General features: G+C 37.9%; 2 protein-coding genes across 9 annotated transcripts; one reads left to right on the top strand and one right to left on the bottom strand.

Moving 5' to 3' along the window:
* On the bottom strand, positions 1-16,736 carry ca12 (carbonic anhydrase XII). Of its 8 annotated transcripts, none has more exons than XM_029433901.1 (9): positions 16,602-16,645; positions 10,083-10,103; positions 6,631-6,810; positions 5,346-5,488; positions 2,729-2,824; positions 2,587-2,650; positions 2,228-2,385; positions 1,982-2,108; positions 1-1,347 (listed from the first exon to the last, which is right to left on the bottom strand). In XM_029433901.1, the coding sequence occupies exons 4-9, from the start codon at positions 5,463-5,465 to the stop codon at positions 701-703; spliced, it is 1,212 nt and encodes a 403-aa protein (XP_029289761.1). In that variant the 5' UTR covers positions 5,466-5,488; positions 6,631-6,810; positions 10,083-10,103; positions 16,602-16,645; the 3' UTR covers positions 1-700. The 8 variants fall into 8 exon arrangements, with proteins under 8 accessions (XP_029289761.1, XP_029289758.1, XP_029289760.1 ...); XM_029433898.1 differs by lacking the exon at positions 16,602-16,645 and adding an exon at positions 10,451-10,572; XM_029433900.1 differs by lacking the exons at positions 10,083-10,103; positions 16,602-16,645 and adding an exon at positions 16,447-16,532.
* Positions 16,645-27,633, top strand: usp3 (ubiquitin specific peptidase 3). Its single transcript, XM_029433897.1, is given in 16 exon segments — positions 16,645-17,298; positions 17,842-17,902; positions 18,722-18,740; positions 18,742-18,860; positions 19,266-19,349; positions 19,635-19,716; positions 20,023-20,102; positions 20,676-20,789; positions 21,112-21,225; positions 21,346-21,495; positions 21,799-21,905; positions 22,080-22,160; positions 22,274-22,392; positions 22,518-22,631; positions 25,782-25,849; positions 26,485-27,633. Coding segments are annotated over 16 exon segments (1,842 nt in total). The 5' UTR covers positions 16,645-17,207; the 3' UTR covers positions 26,924-27,633.

Here is a 27,633-nt window from a genome sequence, read left to right as displayed (position 1 = left end):
ATGCTTTTATTGAAAATAGTTCCCTATGAACAGTAGCTGATTCTTTACTTGTTGTAAATTACATTTTGAAAAGAAGAACAGATTGTGACAGACAGGGATATGACGTAAAGCGCTTAAGCCCTTGCAAATTATTTTGGTTTAGCTGCATCTCTATATTGTGCAAGACTGTAATTGCTAGTACAGCTCGGCAATTACCATACTATAGAACAGAACTTGGCGTACTGTATGATATAAAAATTCTGTGCCAGACATTTTGTGTACCATACCATGTTTGCTTTGTAGCTGTTTATTTTAAAGCAAGGCAACATTATACAAACATACCTAAAGCCCATTGTGAGAAAGTAAATGTTTCTCATTATTGCAGATTTTCATGACAACAATCTACATATTGAGATTGGCTTAACATTATAGAATCTGCTTACAGCCTAGTCACTGGTGATGACTGCATATGCATTGGCGTATGTTTGCAAAAACAATAACTACAGTTAACTTATTTCATACAAAAGGTTTCCATTAGAGACGTAATATAACTATGTGCACATACTGGAGAAAAAATAATTTAATGTTAAATACATTTGTAAGAAAGATTGGCCAAAGGATTGCAGCGCTTGACTTGAAAATGTGTCTTTCATTGTGGGACACACAACTGAGTCTGCTACACAAAGTGACATAATGTGAGTCGCAGCAGTCAGGAATTTCTCTAGTCTTCCCACTCCATTGGCAAAAGCCAAGGATGTGGATAACCCTGGCTGTGTGGTTTCATGGGAACAGTAGCAGGGGGGGAACTGCCATAGTTTGTCACTGGCACACTTTGTTTGATTGCTGTGGAAATCTTTCTCTTATTCATCAAGGCTTTTGTCAGGGAGCGATCTAACTCAAAAGCCTCATCTGTTGGCCGTCCACGGAGAATGTGTCTGATAGTGGGGAGGGCCAAGTCTGATTTACAGTCCAGGTAGCTCTTGAGATTGAGCTCGGGAAAAGCAGCATCTCTGAGAGCCTGAACCAGCTGGTTCTCAGAGTGAGACAGTTTGAGCTGATGTAACACTCTGTGCTCCAGAGAGATGTAGCACAATGCTTCTTCAGCCAGCCCGAACTTTCCCACAGAGCGGTTTGTCTGACCCTTCTTCCAAAGGGATGGATTCAATGTTTGTGGTTTGAATTTGGCCAGAGTCTGCTGGTTCTTGAGGTCTTTTTTCTTGCCAACATGGAGCTTCTCTGAGCCAATTGGTAGAAGTTGGTGGAGCCCTTCATCAGCCAGGTCGGCTAGGTCACCAACCAGCAGCTGCTGAATGATTCGCTTCCTCATGAGTGGAGATGTGACCGTAAGAGTACCTTGCAGTCCTCTGCCTGCATCGACACACAGCCAATCACAGCTTGTTAAACATCCCAGCCTGTGAGATTTGTCTCGGAACGACTATGGGCCTTCACACCCAGCATGCAACAGCACGGCCTGAAGTGATACCCTAAAAGCACAAGCCATCGCCTGCTAAATGCCGCTCATGAAAGCTAAAAGCAGAGGATTCCACACTGCCATGTCAAGACACATGTGCCATTAGAAAAGCATAGCTTGGAGGGGTAAGCTTTGAAAATGAGGAAAACATGCACATACATACCACACCACAGTATAGGGAGCTAAATACCAAACAGTGTGGTAAACCAGTTTTACCACATGAAAGTAAGACTTTAAAGACCAATTTAAGGGCTGCAGACTTCTCGGTATGTCAGAGGGGGCGGTTAATTTGTTGTGTCTAAAAAGATGGCATACTTTTAAAGGTGATGAAAAAAGACATCAGTATGAAAGCTCAACAACAAGCAGGTGATAGCAAACAAGTGTGACAGCTCTGAAAAAATGCCCATATATCATTCAAACCTGTTCTTTTTGCAAACTTTTAAGCAGCGCAGTTGCAATATGTGTCATTTGTGTGACCTTTGCATTCATGCTCAAACAATAAAGCAAGCCCATTTTGAAGACAATACTTACCCTCCTTAAAAGATACCAGCACAATTCGGCTGTCGGCGAGCTGTGGTTTCCTATAGTTTCCATTCAGAGGCACGGGGGCTGAGTCCTGGGCATGGGAGGAGTAGAGGGATGTTGCCAGCGCTAGAAACTAAGAAGATACAACAAAACAAAAGCATGTTATGCACAGAGATTTCTCCACACCAATTAAGGTTAAATGTAAAAGTGGTAGACCATATTAAAATGTCTGGAAAATCCATTCAGGAGCACCTGTTTGCGAGATATTGTGACATGATTCCTGAACACTGTCCACAGGACACTGGGATAGCACGGAGGAGTCGTCAGTGAACCGTCATAGCGGTAATACTCATCCAAACGTGCAGGCAGCAGCGCTCTGATGTTGAAACCGGGCACCTGCACTCTCTGATCTGCCGGAACAGAAGTCATTTGTGTAATCGCTTACCAACTAGTTACGTCAGCGTAAAATCCAGAATGAGCTGAGACTTTGAAGATGCTGACCCCAAAACCCCCCCAAAAATGTGTGTGTATCACGAAGGTAAGTCATATTGTTCACTTCTCATAACTTATATCCGGTGTGGCAAAACTGTAAGTGATCACTTTTGACTCACCCCTGTATTTGATACCATTGATGAACTTCAGAAACTGTTCAAAGGCCGGATTGAACTCTCCAACCTGTATAACAAACATAGTTAGATGCTTCTGCACCATAGAAAATTCAGAAGACGCTGTCCCCCTCCCGCAACGTCTCACCTCAACCAGGACACCCAGCACAGCCAGGCCGTCAGATTTGTCTACAGCCATGGACATATTGGGATACTTGTCTGAATTGAAGTGAACTACATGCATCTGTGAAAGAAAAGTGAAATAAAGTCAAGACCCTGCGGAAAGAAACAAGAAACACTTAAATAGGCATGTAGTTGCAACAGTTAAAACCTTCAGATGGTTGGTTGAAAGTCTGATTTGTTTCTTTTTTCAATTCAAGGGGAAAAGTAAGATAGACTTCAGATATGTTGGAGAGAGTCGGAAACATTTCATGTAGATCACTCACAAACAATTTTTTGAAAACGTCAGAAATGTTATAAAAGTGTTATATGAAGTGTTATAACCGATATTAGGATACAAGGTCCCTTAATTGTATGGTACTTTGAGTCTTAAGAAAGTATAAAGGTAAGCAACAGATACTTTGGGAGACAATTGGCTTGTAATCGTTGAACTGTATATAGTACTTATTTTAAAATATTTCATATATATATATATATCTAATTTAATTAAGCTAATTTTGCTGAGCTAACACGCTGTCTCTCTCGCACACATTTCATTGTACTGTTGACCCTGTGTTAACTTGCATATGACAAATAAAAAACTTGAAACTTGAAACTGTCTATTACGGCACATAAATAAACGCCAGACTGGCATTTGTTTATTGGCACAGTATTGTGTTTTATATACGTATAATGCATGTTAGTCATTCCGTCCAAATATGACGCAATTGAACGTATGGACTTTGTTCCTTCTTAAGAATTTAGGTGGACATTTGCTCTATTTCTGGGAAATGTTCCATCTCCCATCATTCCATCCCTCCATACAACATGTCATCAAGAAACTGTGGTTCTGGAGTCTGGACAGACTTGAAAAGACGCATGTTCTCGACGTGTCCACTCAGAACTTCAGGTCAAACCGCAGCACTTTACATGTGGCTGTGCTGCAGCTGGGACACAGTCACAAAAAAAGCACACAGGTTGCAACCATTTTCAGCTTCTATCCACTGTAATTCAAATGACACCAAAAAAAGTCTCCTATTTTGGTTTATATCGTAAAAGATACTCTTACTTTTAAACTTTACTTCAAATACCAAAGTAAAGAGAGAAACTAGTGTGTCAAAGCTGCTTACAGGGCTTGACACATTAAATAGCACAGACAGCCACTCATTTCCAGAGGTGGTTGAAAACCAAAGCATATAATAGTCTGGTACTCTAATCCCTCTAAACCCTGCAGAAATAAGACATTCTGTCATACTCTGCATACCGAGGCTGACTGGAATTATGTCTTTGCCTTTCAGTGTGTGCAACTAAGTGATACAATATGCTAATTTGATAGGTAGGTTGATAGGTATGATTTATTTTGAAAAAAACAACTATGACCTTAACTTTCCTCTTTTTATAATCTCAGGAGTCGGGATTTTAAAGGCTCACAACTCTGAGTTAAAATCTAATCTAACTCTCAAACTTCTCACAATCAGGTAACAGCCCTTTGACTTGAAATGTATTTGTAATCCTTAACACACTGAATATCCTTCACATTGCTATGACCCTGAACACCTATGCTGACATTATATTTCCCTCCTTTTTAAAAAACAAGATTTCATTATTTATTATGAGCTCTATTATTTTCCATATACAGTATACTATAAGTTATTTTCTCTGTTTCTACAATTGCCCATTGTTTAAGGGTGTTATGTCTGTTTAAAAAAAACAAATAAAGTGTTGTTCATAAAAAACTTTAACTACATTGTGTTTTATACAAGAATCCAATTGTACTTTACAGTCAATAAACATTTTCTCACACTGCCTGACTAAATGTCTGCCACAGTGTCAAGAAAGTGGAACAGCAATATGCAGATGCAAAGCTTTTGAGCTTGAGCAGCGTCTGTGAGCCTTGAAGGTAATCAGTGTCACTGATTCCTCTGCCAATCAAATGTCACACGTTTAAGTCATAAAGTATTAAATAATATATCTGGGGCCAGAGATGCTGTCACCTGACGCTGCAGATAAGGGAAAGACATATTTAATCGCTGATTACTAACCATACATTGACCTATTACCAAAATATTGAGATCTTTTACTACAACACTACAGTATAAAACATGCAACAAGTAAAAGCTCTGTATTTAAAATGTTACTTAAAATAATAGTAAGTCAAGTATTATTAGCTGAATGTACTTAAAGTATCAAAAGTAACAGGACTTGCGCAAAAAGTGCGCTTATAAATACAATTTATTATTATTATTATTATTAAAATAGCACAATTCAGAGTGTTATATGTATCATATGATACATTTGTTATAGGTATATTTTTAATTGTATTATTGGGTGGTGTTTTCTATAACAATGCATCGTATTGTATAAACTGTTTTACACGTAAAATCCTAATCTGCAAAGTAACTATTAACTATAACTGTCTGATAAATGCAGTGAAAGTAAAAAGTTCAATATTTGCCTCTGAAATAAAGGAGTTTAAGAGTTTAAGTATAAAGTAGTAAAAAAAAGTGATACCTTGAAATTGTACAAGAGTAAATGTACTAAGTTACCTCCATTAGCATCTTTTCCATTAATAGTGGGTAGTAAGAAGTGCTGTTTGCTTTGTTTACCTCTGCTGCATACTGCTTACTGTTCACTGTGTGTTCAGAGCCTGCCTGTCTGCTGGAGGAGCCCCAGTGGAAGTGAAGTTGAGCTGCAGTGTAACGATGATGCAGGCTGGAGATGTGCATCTTAGAGGGCAGTGATATTTGTACTGCGGATCAAGAGACACGACACCCCACCACACATATTAGAGCAAGGTAAGGGTTACATCAGTTATCATGGAGTGATCAAGAAACATTATCTAAACTGAGGGAGTCAGCGTGGACCGCTCTGTGCTGTCCTTCTGCAATAGCTGTGTAGCTACGCTTACTTTACGATGGTGTGACGCAGGGCGCTTTCCACATGTTCGTCAGTGTGTGACGAATGTTTGCAAGAGAAAAACCTCTGTCAGCTTAATTCCGACACACGTCACGTTGATGATGCTACTCAGCCCTCGGCTTTGAGGCCCATCTGGCATGCACACATAAGTATTTGTCTGGTGGTCTTTGCTCATAATAGTTACTTACATGGAGCAGACATTACATGCATGTTTGTCTGTACATTTTGCCACAAACATTTCTCAGCAATTTCTACATCCTGCTTGAAGTAGCAAGAAACAAATTACATCACTTCTACTGTGTGGTGCCACAGTTCAAACAACCTCACTGAAACCGTTTCTTATCTTCAAGCACAACTGAATCATTCAACACACTATAATTTGATGGAATCATCATATTCATCTGCCAGTCAAGTCATCTAAATATTTTTTTCCCTGTGGCACATGGGCCTGGTCGTCTATGTTCTGATTGCTATATTTAGCAAATTAATTTAAGACTGTGTTACGTATCGATATCGGACATTTAACCGAAGTTGGTTTCAGAGGCATCAGACCCAGTAGATGCAGAACAGATGACTAATCTTTGCTCATATTTTCCCAGACAAAACACGGAGCTCTTTCTTTGGCTGAAAGGGAATCTAAGATAATAAGAGAGTGATTCTGGAAAATTGCAGTGGCAGATGTAGAAAGAAGATCCTCCTATCATTTACTTTAGGTTGACCCAGAAATTAGGTCTCTACGGTGAGAACAGACTCCTCCACGTTTATCTGGGACCATTTGGAATGAATGCGTTGACCAGTGCATCACTTAGATTTGAAGAATGTCTAGATCCCAAGACAAACGAAACATAACGTGCACTTAAACTTAAACATTTGCTTGGTTCATGCATAGTGTTGTTACCTGTGATTAAATTAGTTTAAAATACACATTTATTTTGAGGTATGTATTTGTTGATAACACTGATGATTTATACTCACCAGAATGCCCATTATTTCCAAGTGTAAGCTGCTCGTTTGGCGACAGGTTGTAGTTTTGAATCTCAATTGGACGCAAAGTTGGGTCGAACCTTAGAAGCTCTGACTGGATGTTTATTGGAGACTGGAAAGCTCCACCACAATATGGATAATGCTTGGGCCAGTGGTGCTCTCCTTCTGGCCCTGGAACAGCATCAATGTAAATCATTACCATTAAAACGCCTTTGGGAGATGTTGGCACCTTAATGTATCACTATTTTAATATACTATACAGTGCTACTTCATATATTCTAATTCTAAAACAAAAAGTGTATTTCATCTCAGTACACTAGTAGGGATACACTATACGTCTTTTAAAATATTAAACTGTTTCATTTTAAAGAGCAAAATGAGCAAAGTGGGCCCCAGTGTGAAGTTCAGTAGGGGATGGCTCCAAAGGGTGCCAGGGCTCGTCTTTGACTTACTAAACATTTTTATCTGTAATCAAAGTGAAGTATTATCATCTATGCACAAGGCGGCACGGGAGAGGCCTGTGGTTTTGCTCTTGGCCCTTTCTAAAGCAGCGGTAGTGAGAACCAGGCTGTTGTTTACGGGGAGAGCCAGTGAGACCGCCGTCTCTCTCTCCAAATGAGAGGTTTCTATAAAGCAAAGGACACTGAAAATGGCTACTTTTGCAGATAAAGTCATGCAGTTCACAAAGTGACCTCAGCTGCATGAGGGTGTCTCTAAATGGCGTGTCCGCAGAGGCAATGAAGCACACTCGGAGATTTAAATATTAATGAGAAATGAGAAATGATGTAGAAGGAAATCAAATCAGGAAGCTCTTGATTTCTGATATTTTCATTCAGTGTATTGACTGAAGTGTAAGGATCCATGCTGAGCTCTTCAAACATGGTGCTCAGTGAGACTGATAGTGTGCGATGAATGGACCCTATCAAATCTGAAATAACATAATCGTAGAGGAATAGAAAATGGCACAAAAGGCCCCGAATGTACGAGAGCCTCGTCACTTCTGCATATTTGCCACTGATTGATTATCTATCCAGACTTTAGCAAAAAATCCACCATTCACTATATGCCAGCTGACCGTGGTTAAATATGAATGATGCAGCATGAGGCCTGGCCCCATCCCGGCTGTCAGTTCCCAGATAAATGTGGATTGATTGCACAAGACATGCCAAAAGGCATCAAGTGAAGCTGTGAAATCACTGAATACTTGTTTGAAGCAAAGTTCAATTCAGGCAAAACCTCCCTATAATAAGGAAGAAGGTTACTCTTATGGCTATAATTACTCAGTGTCCACTTCATTTGCTGATTTAATTAGACCCAATCTACCCCTTAATAATGGCCTTCAGAATCCTTTGGTGGCCCCTTGGCAGTCCTTGGTAGAACATACATGATTGTGGGTATTAAAAAAAACTAAAAAACCTACACGAGACCTTTGCTATGTATGTAAAAAAGAAATTAAATGAAAATATTTATACAAGTAAACATTTCAACATAACATCAATGGTCAGAGTAAAAAAAACAAACAAAAAAACAATAGTAGAGCAGGGTGAGAAAACTACAGTCATCAACATTTATTTTACTCCCATGTTAAGGTTCACTGTTTTGTCCTCTGCCAGAGGGTGAAGTGTTGAGGTGGAGATAAATCTTATGACTCAGCTGTGACCCTGTCAAAAGAAAGTGCTACCAGCCCTCCAGACTACTGACTACTCTGACAAGGCCTCTTGGGGGTTTGACTGTAACTGAGGATGAAATCCACCACGCTGCACCTCGAAGCAGGCCAGAGAGAATTCTTATTATATTACATCTTTCCTCAGTAGTCATCACAATAATTTCCTCAAACTTTGACTCAAAGTTCATTTGTTATCATTAAATTAGCACATGTTTTTGATAGTTTGGTTATTTTTATTAAGTATAACACATTGTATGCATTTTTGGTGCTTACATGTACATGTGTATACATGTGTAGACTCAGGCCAAGTACAGCAGAGGGGGAATCATTATTTATTATGCCGTATTGTTAAGATATTACAATACTGTATTGACACATAAATTAGACATTTCTAAGCTAATTTTGCATTGTTAGTTTAAGTCTTTTTTTCAATGATCCACATTTCTATAGATAGGAGACAAATAGTATGAGTAGAATCCACAAAGGGCCATCGGCTCATATTAATGCCAGGCCGGTGCTGTAAAAACAGAGTGGATCAGTCTTTCTCAGAGGTCTGAATTAAACAAGTATAATTTCCTCTAACTATAATCGTGTGACCATAAATTACTGTGCAGAGATGGAGCTCTTTTCTTATTCATCCCTGATTTGCTTGAGAAAGGATTTGCACACTATAACGTTATTTTAAAAAGAGGACAGTAGGTTTGACTAATGATTAAATTAGTCAAAAATGTGTTTAGTATTTGTCCAAATAATTAGTTAAGAGAAATGCACCGAATTACTCCACCTGCCTACTTACTGGTTTTAACGTTTAGTCCCTGAATGCAACAAACTTTCGAGAAAGAAGAATCATCCTCTGAGCACAATTTATGTAAGAGATAGTCATGGTTGCCCATAGACCTTAAGGCATGAGACAAAGGCAGTCAACCTCTTATGAAATGTTGTAATTGCAGAGTCTGTAATTAACTCTACAGTTACATGAGCTGACAGAGGGGATGTCAGTACTGGTTGTCTTCGGAGGTCAAAGAAGGTTCATCAGAAAGCATTCGATACCGTTATCATGTTTGTCTTGCATTGTCAGCTCAAAGCACTGCTGTGGAGGCAAAACAACAGTAACATCTTCTCTGACTCACAGTTATTGCCGATCAGAGAGTTGCGTCAAATTTAATTCTCACACTCAATTGGTTAATGCTGGTTGAAGGGTAGAATACCACTGTGAGTGATCCAGACATACGAGTGCATGGACTGGAATTGCAAATACACCAAAAATGAAAGTTGGATGTAAAGTATGTAAAGTATGTACTGTATGTTTATTTATATGTATATACTGTATATATACACACACACACACACACACACACATATATATATATATATATATATATATATATATATATATATATATATATATATATATATATATGTGTGTGTGTGTGTGTGTGTGTGTATATATACAGTATATACATATAAATAAACATACAGTATATATATATATATATACAGTATATACATATAAATAAACATACAGTATATATATATATATATATATATACATACACACATTATATATATATATATATATATATATATATATACACATATATACTGTATATATATATATATATATATATATATATATATATATATATACACATACATATATATATATATATATACACTTTATATATATATATATATATATATATATACATACATATATATACACACACTTTTATGATCTACTATTCACAAATTGTGAGGAAAATGTTATCAGACTTACCACTGTATGTCCACTTGGCACCTGAAACGGACAGAAAAGAAAAAATCCCCACTGTGCATTAAAATAAATAGCCTATAACTTCACTTCAAGCATGTTAAAGGATGCAGCATAAATCATTTTATGAAAGAAAAACCAACATATAGATTATTATTTTTATTGGGAACATACATCCTAAGAGAGACAAGTGTCCCCCTCATTCATCAGAAAGAGCTCGTGCAAGTGGATGGAGACACCTGCCAAGAAGCATCTTTTCTGCTCTGTAAAGTGCTAAATTACCCAAATATGTTCTTCTTTATACTTAACACAAATCTAAAAGTGCATCCGAAGAATTTGCATCCTATACCTTTTGCACTCATCAAAGATCTTACCATGAAGTACAGCGAGGAAAGTCAGCTGTAGTAAAACGATGGGTGTGAAGCTCAGAAAGTGCATCTTGTACTCCTCAGCCCTCCCTCGTGCGGTAGCCTGATGTTAACTCGGTGCAGAGCAGGAGCTTGGAGCACCAGAGCGCGAGCCTTCAAACCGGCTTTTATACTCATCATGTTGTCAGCTCCATTGTATCTGACGTCAGAGCAACAACAAAACCAGCCTCCAGAGTCACCGAGAGTGACGGCTCAACGGTGGCGACCGCATCCAAGTGAAGTTACTCATTTAGGGCTCGAGCTGCCCGCGGACGAAGATGCGGGAAATACTGAGCACGTGCGCCGGTGTTGTTACACATAAATGTGTGATTCTGTGACGCTATGAGGTGTGATGGCTTTTCAAGACAGACCTGCAGATACTAGCAACCTGTTTGTGCTGCCACTATAAACATCTGTAACCCTATTTAATTACTAAGGGGTCACCATTTTTGATAAAAGCTTTGCTTTCAAAATACATTATGGCGTTTGTAAAGTTGATCAAGATGTTCAATGGGGTTTCCCTTTGCTCCACCTTTCTGCTAGTCAAAAGGTTGAGTTGTTAAATTGCTCTGGTGCCCACTGAAACATGAGGTTACAAGTCAAAGTTAAAATTATGGGGAAAAAATAGCTTATGTAAAGAATAAATAAAAACGAATGTCTATACCACAATAGTGTATACAACCCATACACAACTAAACCTACTGTAGTAGTCTCATGATACATTAATTTGAAAGCCCCCCTCCACCCAAACATGTTGTTGTTGCTTGTTTATACACTAATTGGATGTTTTGAATGATGCATCTGCCAAATTAGTTTGTACGTTCATTAGCTCAGGGGGTGGGGGGTTGTTTCTCTGTTCACTTTAAATCTGAATTTAAGATACAAGCATGACGTTGGGACATACAATAGTTTGGAAGCCAAACATGCTCTAAAATGTAACTTCTACAAGTGCGATGCAGAAATACAAAACTGGATCCAAAAAAATATTCATAGATTTATCAATAAAGGGAAGAAAGACTATATCAGACACAAATATTTTTTTCCCGTGAAGAGTATTTTTATATATCTTGAAACACATCAGGAGGGGATCTGTAAACTATTGTAGTTTTCCTCCATCATTACCATTCATATTTAGGTGACTTACTATCTTACTACATACTCTTTAAAGACAGAAGACAAAATAATTACAAATTGTTTATTTACTTTCACCTTGGCTCAGGATGAGGATTATCACTCATAAAAGATGAAAGCCTTACGATGTTAGAATGGAAAGCTGGCCTGAGTATTTCAGCCAAAATGACAAATTTAAATTGCTTCAGGTAATCTCAGTTTTGATGCATAAGGTCGCAACATGCTTCCATAAAATGACAAAAATAACCACTATCAATGTAACTGTTAATCAATATGCTAATCTATAATTAGTGTATGTTGGTATCATGTTTTTACTGGAGTAATGAATGTTCCATGAATGAGGCCTGAGCAATATTATCACACGCTATTGTCATATTGATCTGTATGTAACTAGCTATACTTCGTTTAAAAAAAAAAACTCTTACCGTAAAGGTAATAATAAAAAAGAGGAAGATGCTTATCCCTGTCATTAACTTTTGTTTCGATTGCAGCTGTCACCATCAGAGAAATGTTGGTCCAAAGGTCAGTCATGACAACACACACCCACTGTGGTTTACAACCCTCACTCACTTCAGGAAAGACAGCTCAAAGACAAGCAGCACGATGAAGCACTTGTTGTTTTTGGGGTTGGTTTTTGCTGCATTCCACATCAGCCATTCAAATCCAGGTACATCAAACTATTTTCTTCTTAATTTAAAACTGTAAGCAAAGAACGGTTTATATAGTTTTTACAGGTTAACTATTCAGAATAGGCCAGGCTAGCACACAGGCTCATCAAATGTTAGCCTGTTTTGCTGCTTATTTTGAACATAACTGCAACAATATTGTGTTTTATATATCTTCCATATGATTATCAATGGGTTTTGTTTTTACTTAAATGTAATGTTTCAAGGAGATAAAGTTTCACCTTCAGTCCTTTCAGAGCAACATGGCGGTTTACATTGACGGAAGATTAAATAAATAATTCAGTTTGATCATAAATCGATAGACTTGATGGAGAAAAAAAAAGTTTCAGTATGTCATATACGTCTAGACTGCATCTCTCAGCAGGATATAATTGTATTATACCTTTTTTTCCTGGCTTCCATGATGTAACTTTCTACGGAAGCCAACAATGATCGTCTTTAGCTGTGACCAAAAAAAGAACAGATGGTATTTACTGTATGTTTTCTCTCCTGGAAATGTTATTTACACTCTGCTAACGATTGTGTTAAGCTGACTAGACAATTCCTGACTCTATAATTCCAAACTTTTAAACACTGAGATCATTTCTGTCTGAGCCTGAGCACGATGAGCTGAAGCTATGTCAACCTGCAACTTCATCTCACCTCACAGCTGTGAAATGAGTGGAGGGGTTACTAAATTATAGTTAGTGACCATCCAAAATCAAGTGTATTTTGGGTTAATAAGTCTGATCCTAAAAGAACCAGTTTAAAACCAATTCTATAGTGTGAAACCTATGAAGGGCGGGAGGACTGAAAATGTACCATAAATGACACTTCTTATTGCCGTCATAAAAAGAGGGAGTGGGTATCTGGTGATGAGATTAGTTAAACATTAGTTATGTGCTGAGGATTTCCATTGAAACGCCTATGACAATGGTCATCTTACCAATAATATGTACTGAAAACCACAGCATCACATTTTGCAAATAAAACTTATCCAACAGTATTTTCATTTTTTTTTATCTCCCAACAGATTTCTGTAATTTGGACCATGATGAAGGTCATGGAACATCCTTCACCTTTTCTTTGCATTATGAACCAATCAAAGATCAGTGCAATCCTTTCCTATACAAAGGCGAAGGAGGAAATGCCAACCGTTTTCTAAATGAAAGAGAGTGCATGAGAAACTGTTCCGCCAATGCAGAGAGAATCTACCCCATGGATGGTAAGATGGTTTTAAACACTAATAGTGAAATAATATTAACGTATCAATTCCTCTTGATTCACTAACTCTAAAGTTAGATACATGTCTAATGTAACTTTAAGTTCGCCTAAATGTAGATTAATCCAGTCTAAATAAAAAAGGAAACTGTCCTTCTTGCTGGTTGCTGTTTGAGGACTTTGGAACATGAACTGGCATAAGGTAGAGTTTTATGGCCTAAAGGACCATGAAAGGGAACAATCATCATCAGGCCTCTTCATGACAAGTGAGGGAGAGAGAGGGAGGCCTTCTTGAGATCTGCCTCAACCAGATTATTATTATGTTTGAAGAGGAACATGTTCATTATATGACTGCAAAATCATCATGAGTGTTAGCTTTATGCCACCAAGTGGTGAAAGAGCAGAACTACTCTTTGTAAACTGCTTGATAAAGTTTGAATGATCGAATACTCTGCTGTATCAAATGGCCTAGCAGTTTAGATATAATCAATCATATATTTTAAATTAGTACTATTAAAGTACTAAAAGACTGCAGATACTGCTCTGACTAATGAGGATGATGTCTTCTCTTCACAGTGTCCCAAGCTTGCCACTATAAAAAGGCCATAGGTGAATGCAGTGGTCAGTTTTTGAGATATTACTACGATTCTGTTCATAACAAATGCAAGAAATTCCTTTGGTCTGGATGCATCGGAAACGGAAACAGATTCTTTGACCAGGGCAGCTGCAACGCCACTTGTGATGGCATCCACGGTGAGCACCAATCTCCCTTTTATGTACACATTTGCTCATAATTATATTAATACATCAATATGCCAATACATGTTTTAAAACTAATGAGACATTAATGAAACTATTAAAAAATATAACACTATGAAGTTTTTTAACATGTCCATTGTTTTGATTCTAAGATGACGGTGAGGACGAAGAGGAGGCGGAGCCAGACACTCCTATTGGTCAGTAGAAACACAAAGAACTCAAGAAGAACAGATCCCTGTTTTAGTTTAGAGCATAAAAATGTTGAATGTTTAACTATTATCTATTTACATGAATCCTTCTCACTTGTCCTCTTTAACAGCAATCATCTGTGGAGTTCTGCTTGCGGTCATTATTGCCAGTATCTTCATTACTGTGATTGTCTTGACCGTTCAGTCAAAGTAAGAATGTTTTTCTTTGTTTTCAGTTTTACATAAATAATTACAATTAAAAAGCAATAACATCACTTACAGTTAATGACTACTCTCCTGTAATTTTCTTAATATTTATTGTTCTTCTTTAGGAAAAAGAGCCCTAAGAAGAAGGCATCAGGGAAAAGTAAAGACCCCCAACCTGGCACTCCTCTTCAGGACAAGGACATTGAAATGAATTGAAATCATGTCACCTCCTTAGCAATATGTCTATCAGATTGGTTTTGTATTATAATTCTACTAGTCTTGATACCAAACATATCAACTTAATTACAAAATTTGAGTTAAATTTAGATTTTTTTTTACTGACATATGTAATAGCTACAATTACATTTTATTTGTGTTCAATCTTGTATTTTGTTTCACCTACAACATGTGCAAAGAGATGTTTTTTTAAGTATATTCTCCTGGACGCTTTATTCTGTACTTTCTCAGCCAATGTGTAATCAAAGAAAACCAGAGATGAAATGGATTTGAATCATCAGCAACAGTTTTGATAAATGGTTCATTGTTGAAGTAATTTTTCCAGGAAAAATGTCAAAGGTTTCTTTTGTTCCAGCTTTTCAGTTGTGAGGATTTAATGCTTTTCTTTGCCTTATTTGATAGTAAATTGAAAATGGTTTTGGAGTGTTGGTCGGACAAAACAGTTTGGGATCCAGGAAATTGTGATGGACATTTCTCACAAATTTCATAGACATAATGATAAATTGAAAAAACAATTGGCACATCAGTTAATAATGTACTTCATTGTGGAGTGCTGCCCTAAAAAAACACACTCATCATCAAAACTTCTGGGAAATATTTTCATTGGAAGCAACTCAGTGTTTTCTTGTGCACAATCACCTGAAATGCTTTTAACAACGTGGTCTTATAACCATTTCAATGTTTCCAAAATATAACTGCATCATCACTTGGCTCAAATATTTGCTGAAAACTGTCTGAAGTCTTCTGTAGGGACGTGCAAATTGTTATCCCAACACATATATTTAGCGCTGTTTTTGTGAAGTGATGCCTGTACACACACTGTTATTATGTTTACCTGCTCAGCATTTGTTAATCTCACATAAAATTGTCAAAAACAACATTTTACATTTTCTCACATTTATCGTAAAATGTGTGGCTGTGATATCAAATACTCATGCTTTGTATTTGGGATATTAAAGCAGTTTTGCAGAACAATGACTGGAATGTCTTTTTTATGGGAGTTTGTTTTTCACTGTAGGTGGTGTAACTATTCATAAAATAATTGAATATATATATATATATATATATATATATTCAATTATTTTATGAATATATATATATATATATATATATATATATATATTCATAAAATAATTGAATATATATATATATATATATATATATATATATATATATATGCTAGATATTAAATCAATATATCAAAGTGTAAAGGTGGCGTCTGTTCATATCCACGCAATCATTTCAGCAGTCATCATATGTGAGGGAAACAAATCTTTTTCGTAACCATTGCTTATCAGACCGACTCAGGGCCTATCAAAATGCTAATTGTTTAAATTATTACATGTAATATTCAAGACAACCGCCATAACCTACATGAATAATTAATAAATTCCAGTTGTCTACTACGGTCATAATGCCTAAATGTAATGCCCAATTTAAAACTCGCGAATCTTTCTTATTTTGCAACCAATCAACTTTGAAGTGCAACCACTTCAAATTAGGCTGCAACATTAAAAGCAAAACATGGCGTTTTGCAGCTGAAATAAAGTGTTACCGTCTCATCTGGTGGTGGTCTCCGTGTTCAAAAAAGCGTGTTTTGGCACCGAACAATGATACATGTATAATGTGTTCTTACAGTTAAACTATTTCACCGTTTTGACATATTGAACACTCTTTGAACTATTAACAATTACCTGCCTATGACGTTACCTGTGATCGGAAGTGAAGCCACGGCTCGCTACCGCGCATGCGTGAGACTTCTAAACGGGTTAAGTGTCACAACATGGCTTAATAACGGTTAAAGATTAGGTATAAATACAATTTACAATAATGCCGACAGAAATATGAGGCACCTACATTATCTGTAAGCTGTTAGGGGAGTGTAAGCAAAGAGGGAAGTAGTCAAACGTAACTCCCAGAATCTTTTTAATTTTTGTTCTGCCGTTGGCAAACGACCTAGCCGGCCGACACTACGTCACTTCCTCAAGTTATTTCCAGTTGTTTGTGGCAAAAGCCAGCAGTTATCTAGTACAAATAACGTTACTATTTTAACTTACAATATGTCAGAGTGGAAACAGCATTACCTATATTTTATGTAAACTGCTGTACCCTGAAATTATGCAAGACATGCAGTAGCTAATGTGTTAGCGTGAGCAAAGACAGGAAAGCGTGCGTTCGCGAGCAGAAGTAGTTGGTCGGCTAACGTTAGCTAGCTAGTATAGGTTAATTGGCTAGCTATTGTTAGCTGCCTTGTTCCTGGTACCGTTGGTATTGTTGTGCCGGCTAACGGTAGGTTAGCCTCACAATTGTGAACTGATGGAGTGCCCTCATCTGAACTCAAACGTTAGCTGTCCCATCGATACTTCCAGGTTCCCCAACGGCACTCCGTCCTCCTGGTGTTGCAATGGTAAGAGAGATGTTTGTCACCCTTTCATTTAACGTTACTAAAATCGACGTTAATGGATACATGCATAACAGGTCATTTGGATCACAGCCTTTTGCTGATATTGCCACATTTGTGTCAGCTATATGTATGTATCGTTAACGTTAGCTACAAGTCAACACAACTGCAATCAGAAGCACACATTTTGTTAAAACAGTATGGTTATCTCCAGACATTTCAGGAAGCATAATTGCGTGTGTGTTTTTTTTTATTTGTATAAATAAAAAGAAATCGAGTTCGTTATGGATTCTTGAGGAATTGTGATTCATTTATGATTTTGTGTTTGCTAAATTTGGTTTAAAGGATGAGAATTTTTGTTGATGAGCTGTTTTGTTGTTTGTGTGGCTACAGTGTGTATAAGTGTGTTGGACTGTGTGTTACAATGTGTGGACCCAAGGAAGAATAGCTAATGCTTATACTACTGCTAATGGGGATAATAATAAAGAAACAAATAAAGATCATATTGCAACACTTTGTCTTATTACACTGTTACTCTTTTATCTCCAGTTTGCAGGTCTAATAAGAGTCCTTGGATTTGCCTTACCTGTCTGATGGTTCATTGTGGAAGGTAAGCTTTTTTTGTCGTTATATTTGCAACTAAAGCAGTGCTCAGAGTAGCAAACAGTTCACACTAGTAATTTAAGTAATACTCTGATGTGTCTCAGTCCATTTGCTTTTGGTGATCATTTTAACTTTGGGACCAACAAGTCAATTCATTATATAAACATATATAATGGCTCAATATGTACATTAAGGTTTTTAATCCACAGAAGTCAGTCAGTGGTCACTGAAATGGCTGTGTATAAACATGGAACTTCAAACTAAAGGTTAACTAAATACAGGTTACATTTTTGGCTAAAGCATTCTCCCAGAGCTGTGATTGTATAAGGATAGGCCTGGCTAGCAGTTTCTGCTTCTTGCGTATTATATTGTCATTCAAGTCACAGAGTTAAGCATCTGTTTATCCTTTAAAATGACAATCTTTGAAAACAGGAATTTAACAGAACTTACCCCTGTTTTGGAAGTATTCCCCGAATCCTCAAAGACTCTTGTAAACTAATCTAATTGAACAAGGAAATATGTAATTTCCAGTTTGTCTGGCCAAGGGATTGTAGTCTGAGTTTGGCAAATGAGTTTAAATATAATTGTTTTTGTGCAGCAGACAAAAGCTAGTATAGACATACTGTTTTTATGCATATGGTAAGAAGTCTTTGAGGATTCTTGAAATACTGTCAAAACATTAGCATTTGGTGTTTTCAAAGATGATCAGGGATTTCTTTGATCTAGTTTGTGACCGTAATTTAGGACAAACTTGTTACTGTTTATATAATATACTTTTCTGGTAGTTCCAGATGTTGTGTGTTATAAAGTATGTCTTTCTATATAGATATGTCAATGGACATGCGAAAGAAACACTTTGAAGAGAGCCAAGTCATTGGCATTAGTCAAAAGAAGGGCGAGAAACAGGAGAAAGAAAAATCCCATCATTCTGTCTGCATGGACTGCAGCAACTACAGCGTATTTTGGTGAGTATCTTCATGACTAATTTATATATGTCTACAATCTGTGACTTGCTAAGAATATTATGGTGTGGTAATAGGAACCAAATGTTTCTTTATATCATCAGCATTAATTTATTAAAGCCAATCCGTTACTTGGTAATTGATCCAACATTCTTCTGGTTACATGCCACAAATGATCACGTTAATTACAAGCAAAACACAGTGACCTGAATTATATAAACTATTCAGAATATTTGGATGAAAATCACTCAACTATTTACACATTGTTAAATGTTGCAGGCTACCACAGTGAAACACAACGCATTAACTGTATTATACTGTGTTTCTTAAGTTTTCTTAAGTCTAAATCTCAATAAATTCATTGGGTTTTCAAATATATATGTATCTTGACTAATGTGGTTTTTATAGTTACAGATGTGATGACTTTGTTGTCAATGACACCAAACTCGGGCAGGTGCAGAAGGTCAGGGAACATCTGCAGAGTTTGGAAAAGTAAGTACAAATCTTAGGAATAAAGTCTTTACATACGCTGTTTTTGTCTCATTGCTTTACTTTATCATTATTCCACTTGTCAAATTATGTAAATAACTCATAAATTTGTGATAGTTTGACAGTGTTTGAACGATAAAGCCAAATTGCGATGTATCTGACTAAAAATAAATCTGGTTTATTAGAAAGATGCACACAAGATATTTCAATACAAGATTCAGTCTGAACACTGATCTTGTATTGAGCATGTTGTGAAATATTTTTTTTAAATGTTTTTCCCTCTTACAGCTCAGCACTGATGGGTGACAGACAGAGGAAAAGAAAACTTCAGGAAAGCCCAGCTCCAGACAGCAAGTTGTTGAAAGACAATGTAAGTGGCTGAAGATATTCTGATTGATTTTCTTTTTAAAGAAGAAGCTGTAAGTTGCAGCGTCTCCACAGTTGTGTTCTATCACCAAAGACTGTACAAAAAAATATGCTCAAATGTTCCTTTTACAAGTCTTTATTCACACTGGGGACAGGGCTCCAATTAAGTCACAGCAGCCTTCATAGAACTCTACACCTCTCATCTTTAAATGTTAACTTAAAATGAGCTTTTTAGTCATGATTAAGGCATCTTTGAAAATATATAAATATATACACACACATCTTTATGCATTTCACTTCTCTCTGTCAGGACGGGGTGGCTTTAGGTGCTACAGGCCTGCGGAACTTAGGCAACACATGCTTCATGAATGCCATTCTGCAGTCCCTCAGGTAAGGCTCTGCACTGAATATGAAGTATATGGGTGGTAAACTGGGCTTGCAGCATGGTTCAGTAGCTCTGCCCCTGTGCAGCCAGGGCCCCACAGCCAGTCATCCTTTATTAATACAGTCTGGGGCACAGTCAGGGGAATTTACACAGTCTGGGGCACAGTCAGGGGAATTTACACTGGCTGCTTGGAAACAAGACGCAGTAAAAGGACATTTATGTTGTGGTTCCCAAAGGACTGGTGTAGTATGATGTGTATATATCAAGTAGATTTTGTATTACTGCTAGTCATTTATAAAATAAACATAATCTGCTTTCCTACTTTCCAGGCAGCCGTTGGTTTCTATTCATTTCAGTATGGTGTTTATATCAATTAGCCTCATGACGCTAATTTTCAAATGTATAGTGTTAATAATATAATATATAGTTGTTGTATTTATATTATCTTTGCATGGCCACTTCGGCTTCCCACTACAAAACTACAACAACTGCCATGATTTGGAAGAGGGTCAACAATAACAACTTTGCAAATCTCAGGTTTTAATCATGTTATCACGAAACATGTGTTTCTTTGACAGCAACATCAAGCAGTTCAGCTGTTATTTCAAGGAGTTGCCTGCAGTGGCTCTACGCAGCGGTAAGACGGCAGGAAGAAGGATGTACCACACCCGAAGCCAAGGGGACAACAGTGTGTAAGGTCCTCTTTTGTAGGAGGGAGGATTTATGGGCTGAGTGCATTAATGTAATTATTTTCAGCAAGTATAACATTGTGACTTGTGAGTGATAATGAAAGATGGCCTTCTCAGAAATCTTTATTTAAGAGGCTCCTAACAGCAGTAGTATCTTAATTCTGCTGCACAGCAAGCCTAGAATGTCGCACACAAGTACAGAAATAGTGTTATACAATGAATAACCTTCTGGAAACCTTCTTTAACCCAGAGTATTAGACAGGCTTTAGATGTTGATTTTCCCATGTTGTGCAGCGGGGTAACAGGGTTTCTTTATGTTGAGCAGGTCTTTGGTGGAGGAGTTCAGGAAAACCCTTTGTTCCCTGTGGCAAGGAAGCCAGACAGCCTTCAGTCCAGACTCCTTATTTTATGCTATATGGAAAATCATGCCAAGTTTCAGGTATGCAAACATTGTACAGAGAATTTGCCAGAATTAAGCTCCTCATGCTGAGCAGTTCTGGAACAATCTATTGTGAGTTATTACAGTAATGTCATTTTAAAGCTGTGTTTTTATGTCCAGGGGCTATCAGCAGCAGGATGCACACGAGTTCATGCGTTACCTGCTGGACCACCTCCACAGGGAGCTCCAGTACAGTCGTAACGGGGCGTCTCACCCAGTCTCACCTCAGGATGGGGTCCGGCTCTCCACCGCAGAGGGCAAATGCTGCATGTAAGCCCATTCAACCGTAAAATAATTTTGTATGTGTTCTGTTTTGCAGTTGATTTTATATTGACAAAGTCGACCCATTTACCATCGTAGATATTTTGCAATCCATGATGTCATGTAATTTTGGTTTACTGTGTTTTAACTTTCCGCTTATTTTCTTTTTGAAAGCAGTTTAGTTTTAAGTTGGTACCCCTTGACCTTTTGTCCACGTATGATGTTTGCATATTCTTTTGCTTATGCATTGCTTGAACACTAGGACATTTGAATGTAAATGTATTGATTTTAAAACTGTTTTATGTTCAACAGAAACGGGACTGCCAGTGTTGTCACATCTAATTTTGGTGGCATACTTCAGAATGAGGTCAACTGCCTGATATGTGGAACAGAATCTCGGAAGTTTGATCCATTTCTTGGTAAGACGACAACCTTAGCTGGTGAATGAACACAAATGGCAGGTTGAAGAAAGGCTCAGTATTTTTCTCCTTTTTTCAGTGCAAAAGAAAGAAAGTAAACACGTAATGCTTAGGGCTATATCATTAAAGCACTTTGATGTATGAGATCATTTATTTCCTTTCTTTTTCACTCAGATCTGTCTTTAGACATCCCCAGCCAGTTCAGGCAAAAGAGAAGTAAGGACCAGGAGCCAGGGCCGACCTGCACCTTACGTGGTAAGTTTCCCACTGTCGGAGGTAATGACTAATTATACAGTTTTTTGCCAATATTAGTTTCTAATTCTGAACTGCTGAGATTAATGACAGTATCTTTTTCTTTGTGTTTTTAGACTGCGTACGTAGCTTCACTGACCTGGAAGAACTTGATGAAACGGAGCTGTACTATTGCCATAAGTGTAAAAAGAGACAGAAATCCACTAAGAAGTTCTGGATTCAGAAGCTGCCAAAGGTAGAGACCCAAATTGTCAATTATTTTATTTCAATTTACTAGTTTCAAACTTTATTCTATGAAAGTAAAGTAGTTGGAAAAATATTGTGTTTGGGTATAATTTAAGGTTTTATTTCCAATTGTAGGTTTTGTGTCTGCACCTAAAAAGGTTCCACTGGACGGCCTTCTTGAGAAACAAGGTGGATACCTATGTGGAGTTTCCACTGAAAGGCCTGGACATGAGGGGCTACTTACTTGAGGTAAGCTCAAAACTGAAGAAATGCTGATCATGGAATTTCACAATATAGTTTTACAATTATATTTTATACAAGGCATAGGAGGAAATGGTATAAATCCATGGTAATTCAGGGACTTTAACAAAACATTTCAAATGGGTCTCACATTTATAAAAAAAACAAAACAAGGAATAATACATTTCTGAAAATGAGTCGGTTCACGCCTGCAAATTTGATACAGTTGTACAAAATAAATAATTTTTTACAAAGACTTGTTAATAAGCAATTATTTTTTATTTCCACGTGTCTGCTGTTATGGAAGATTCCAAGAGAAGTACAAGTTTTGTGATGTGGTCATATTGGAGATTTTGTTTATTGGTCTTACTTCAGTCATACTTCACATCAAAGCACGACAGGAACTCAGAGTACTTCGTTCTGACAAATTAAAACCTTTATAATGAAGGGGTAGGATTTGGTAACTTAAAAAAAAGGAGTCAAGACACGAGTCACACCATGGAAAGATCTCAACTGTTAATGCTAGACAACCGACTTGGCAATGCATCTGAAATATGACGCTGAACTTAAATGGCTGCATTGTAAGTTGGGCACAAACAGAGGAGCCGCAGACGGCATGAAGAAAAGACTATTTGAAATATAGATATAGAAAGTCTTTTTATACACACAAATTACAATAGCTCCTTTGCCAAACTGGTGATTAAGTCAAACTGAATTTTCCTCTTGGTCAGCTGATGATGGATTTATATCCAGACAGAACAAAACATGTTTTGCGAGTTGGCAAACGGAGACTTCTATGTTGTCCTATGCATATTGAAAATAATGGGAACTCATAAAATTGGATTTTCCACACTAATAAAGCTGAAACAATCAAATAGTTGAGCAGCATCAAAGTAATCGGTTACTACTTTGATAGTTTAATACTATCAAACGATTGATAAAGAAAGTAGTTGACAGATTAATCAAATATGAAAATAATTGTTAGGCTTTGACGATTAGAATGAGAGAACAAAATATAAATGTTAAATTAAGGATGAACTGTAATGGGCAAAGGACAGTGTTATTACAGTACCACCATCTGTAGTGCATTTATTATTTATTGTTTGGATCACTGGGTGATACTTGCGTTTGTAACAGATCGGCAGCCAGCAATGTAGGAGGCCAGCACTTGTTTCCATGACTGCAGCGTGCTTTCACTGCTGCTGCAGTTTTGATTAGATTATCGTATAGTGCATGTTAACTATTGTACTTAGACTTTTCTGTGACAAATATCAGGTACTGTGAGTGTTGGGGTTAGGGTGTCAAGTGTCTAAACCAGGGGTGTCTAAACTACGGCCCGCACATTTTTAATTGGCCCGCAGCAAATTCTAAAAGTCTAATGGAATATGGCCCAGATAGAAACTTGTGCTTGAATGTTTTGTACTTCTTAGTTCCAACACAGAAACACAGTTTTGACTTGTCAGCTAACTTAAAACATCAAGTGTCAGATAAAGCTTGTGCTTTAGATGTTTACTGGATTGCATGTGATGAGAGCACAGATGCGACAGACGCCGCACAGTTGTTCATTTTTTGCAGGGAGTTGACGATAACTTTTGCGTTACGGAAGAGCTGCTTGTTCTTACGAGTCTAAAGGGCACAACATAATTAGAGCACACAGAGAATTTCAAGCTTTCCTGTCTGATGTCGATGCTGAATACGGGGACGCACTCCACCGTTCTGATGTGCGCTGGCTGTGTCGCTGCTCCGTGCTGCAGCGGTTTTATTCCCTGAGATCAGAAATCGATCTGTTTTTGAAAGAGAAGGAGCGACCTCTTCATGAGCTGAGTGACCCTCCATGGTTGGCAGACCTGTTTAGTTGATCTTACTGGTCATCTCAACACTGAACAAGAGCCGACTGCGCACATGAAAGCATTCTGCGTGAAGCTCCGTCTCTTTGAGACACAACTACGCAACGTCAATGTTGCGCACTTCCCCACGCTGTCCGAAATCAAATGTGCTTTTCCAAAGGCCAAGCTTTCTGAGAACAAGGGGAAATATGTGTCTGTGATCACGTCTCTCATCTCATGTCACGTCTCATGACAGAATTCAGTCAGCACTTCCAAGATGTTTCTATCATTGAGAAAGAAATCGAGCTGATCAATGCAGAAGAAGTTTAAGAGAGTCTGCAACTAGAACTCAATTAAAGTTGATAACATTTTCTAATTAATAATTTTCTAAGTTGATTTGTTAACAATAACTTTGCTCAATAACTTGTTTGTTTAACAAGCTTGAGACATCCCCCCTCCCCCCCCCCCCCCCCATACAGGGCTGTGAAGAGGATCACCATCCTGACTAAGAAGCAATCTGAGGCTCCTGTTTTGAGAATGAGCTGCAAACCCTTATTGTAACAAATTAAATTAAACTTCATTAATAGAAAGCTGTGATGGATGTTCCCCCCCCCCCCCCCCCCCCCCCTGCATAATCTGCCTACATTTGATAGATTTTTTTTTAAGGCAATATACCTCACCTCGAGTGAGTGGCCCAGCCCTTCATATATTGTTCTGTATGTGGCCCTCAGTGAAAAAAGTTTGGACACCCCTGGTCTAAACTGATGCCTCAAGATGGCACTGTTCGACACCTTGTTAATTGTATTATAATTTATTTGTATTTGTTGGGGACGATGCCAATCAACATGGTTCCAATACAGAGCATGAAACTGATGTGCTGCAAAGAGAGTTTTTAGCTATTGCTAATTTTCAACTCTTTTCCCTAATTGGGCTTTTACATGTGCAGTGTAGTTAAAATATATAGATTTCATTATCCTAAAACCACCATACACTGACAAACTTGGAGTTTGGTGCTATTGTGAACTGGAGTTTTCCTTGAAATATTCCTTTTTGTAAGTTAGTTAGCGTTTTTGAGTTTGTGGAGCCTCCTTTCCTTGTTTAATACACATGTGAACCTCCGTCGTGCTGGCTCTGCAACCACCAATGTTTTTGGGAATTTGAGAGGAGCTTCATTTTCATCTGTAACCTCTCTGAATTTTACGTGTGAGACCTCTGGCTTGTCCAGATGCTAAGTGTGTCCTTTAAGCTGTAAATCTTTGAGACATGGTTGGGTGGAAATGAGAGCCTAGAAAGGAAATATTTCATCTTGTTTTTGTTTTTTTTATGTTTGCAGCCAGAGAATTCATTACCAGAAAGCTGCCTGTATGACCTTGTTGATGTCGTAGTGCATCATGGATCTGGGTGAGTAGATGAAGTGTCCCTGTTTAAACACACGTTTAAATTAATATTTGTTCAAGCTTCATCTGTTTGATTATAATTTGCCGTTTTAATGAGCACAAGCAGCATCTAGAGAGCTGCAGCATCTTGCATATATAAGACTTGTTTGGGATCAACGGGTGTTTTTTTCCCACTCCAGCTGACGTATGATCATGTGTTCAGGCACATGCAAGATGTGCGTTTGTCACCATCGCAGCACAATTAACAGCTGGAGAAGAAGAAAAAAAATCAACACTCTACACTAATGCATCTAGACATTAACATCTGCCGACCAGCTCTGACTACTGCCGTTGGCTGTCAGTCACCCAATTGCTGTATTATCAATTCAGATGCAATTTTGTTGAAAAGCCTTGTGAACAGCTGCAGGTTAAAAATTCATGTAGCCACTAAATGTTGAAAGGCATTAGGCTGAGAGTCCTTGAAAATGCGTTAAGATATGCCAAGAACTGTTCACCAAAGTGCTGCTATTTTACCTTTTGGCCTCTAAGTGGCGATGTTGCACTGCTGAGCTGAATGTGTCCCTCTCACTTCAGCAGCAATAAATGCAGTCTTGTAAGAAGCCAGACAGCAGAACGTGATGTATGTGTCTGTGTTCACAGGGTTGGATCAGGGCATTATACAGCATATGGCAGACACGAGGGCCGATGGTACCACTTTAACGACAGCACAGTGACTCTGACCAATGAGGACACAGTGAGGAAGGCGAAGGCCTACATCCTCTTCTACGTGGAGAAGACTGAACAGGTGGCGTCAGACAAGACGGCCACCAACAAGCCTGCTGTGGAGACAGCAGTCATGGGGAGCGGTCCTTCAGAAGCAGTTGCTCAGGACAAGGTTGCAGCAGACATGGTTTTAGTGGATGTGCCAGCTTCACACATGAAAACAGAGGACGTGGCGGCCACAGATAGTGCTGCATTGGAAAATGTGGATGAAGACATGGCTGAACTGGGTTCAATGGAGGCTGTGATAGATAGGGATACCTCAGACAAGGCTGCTACAGAGGAGACCAGTCAAGCTATACAGGCCGTTGCACAATGATTCTGTCAGACCGCCTCAGACCAGCTCCTCACTCCCTTTTGACTTCACCTCAATCACACTTCTCACAGTTCTTGATTTTAAATAGTTAATTTTTACATTTAATGTATGTGCAACTTTTTTTTTTATGAACTGCATGACAGCAACATGTATAGTTTGCTGCTTGCGTTCGTTTAGTATGACTTTCTGTGTTGATTTCCTTGATGACGTATTCCTCAGTGGAGGTAGACTTCACTGTGTAATAGATTCCAAAGGTGATTGTATGAAATAATGAAGTAAAGCTGTAGCCTTGAAAAACCTCAGTTGGTCCAATGTTTAGCCTAGACTGAAGAGATTGGTTGTGTCAAGACACTGTCATTGTTAACAATATTTGGAGTTTTTATTATTTTTAAAGTTTCTAATTTTGCCATTTCCACCTTTTTGAGAACCTCGTAGTTCTGTTTTTCCGTTATTAGGAGAGATGTTAGGATATAGAATGCAATGAATTTATTGACTGACACATTAGGGCTTTAGAAAGTTGTTTTAACTTCTTGACCAGAACCAATGTGAAAGAAATGATCATTCTCCAATTGTTTTGTTTGTCTGTATTGACTCCGGAGTATAATTGAACATTTTCTGTCAACCGAAATGAGCTCAGAAACGGGCCCTGATTAAATTCTCTTTTATAACATGTATCAGACAATGAACAAATACATTGGACAATCTTTTTCAAA

Source organism: Cottoperca gobio, chromosome 6 (assembly GCF_900634415.1).
Source record: "Cottoperca gobio chromosome 6, fCotGob3.1, whole genome shotgun sequence".
In the NCBI taxonomy this organism is placed as follows: Eukaryota; Metazoa; Chordata; class Actinopteri; order Perciformes; family Bovichtidae; genus Cottoperca; species Cottoperca gobio.
Note: the sequence above shows the minus strand (reverse complement) of the source record. Positions and strands in the feature narration are given on the sequence as shown.

Bases quoted from the DNA above. Each gene is read 5' to 3' on its own strand.
- ca12 (XM_029433898.1), bottom strand. From the start codon at position 10,514: ATGCACTTTCTGAGCTTCACACCCATCGTTTTACTACAGCTGACTTTC. The intron at 10,104-10,450 runs GTAAGATCTTTG...TGTCCGTTTCAG, and splicing joins TTTCCTCGCTGTACTTCATG to GTGCCAAGTGGACATACAGT. The intron at 2,386-2,586 runs GTGAGTCAAAAG...CTGTTCCGGCAG, and splicing joins CAATGGTATCAAATACAGGG to ATCAGAGAGTGCAGGTGCCC.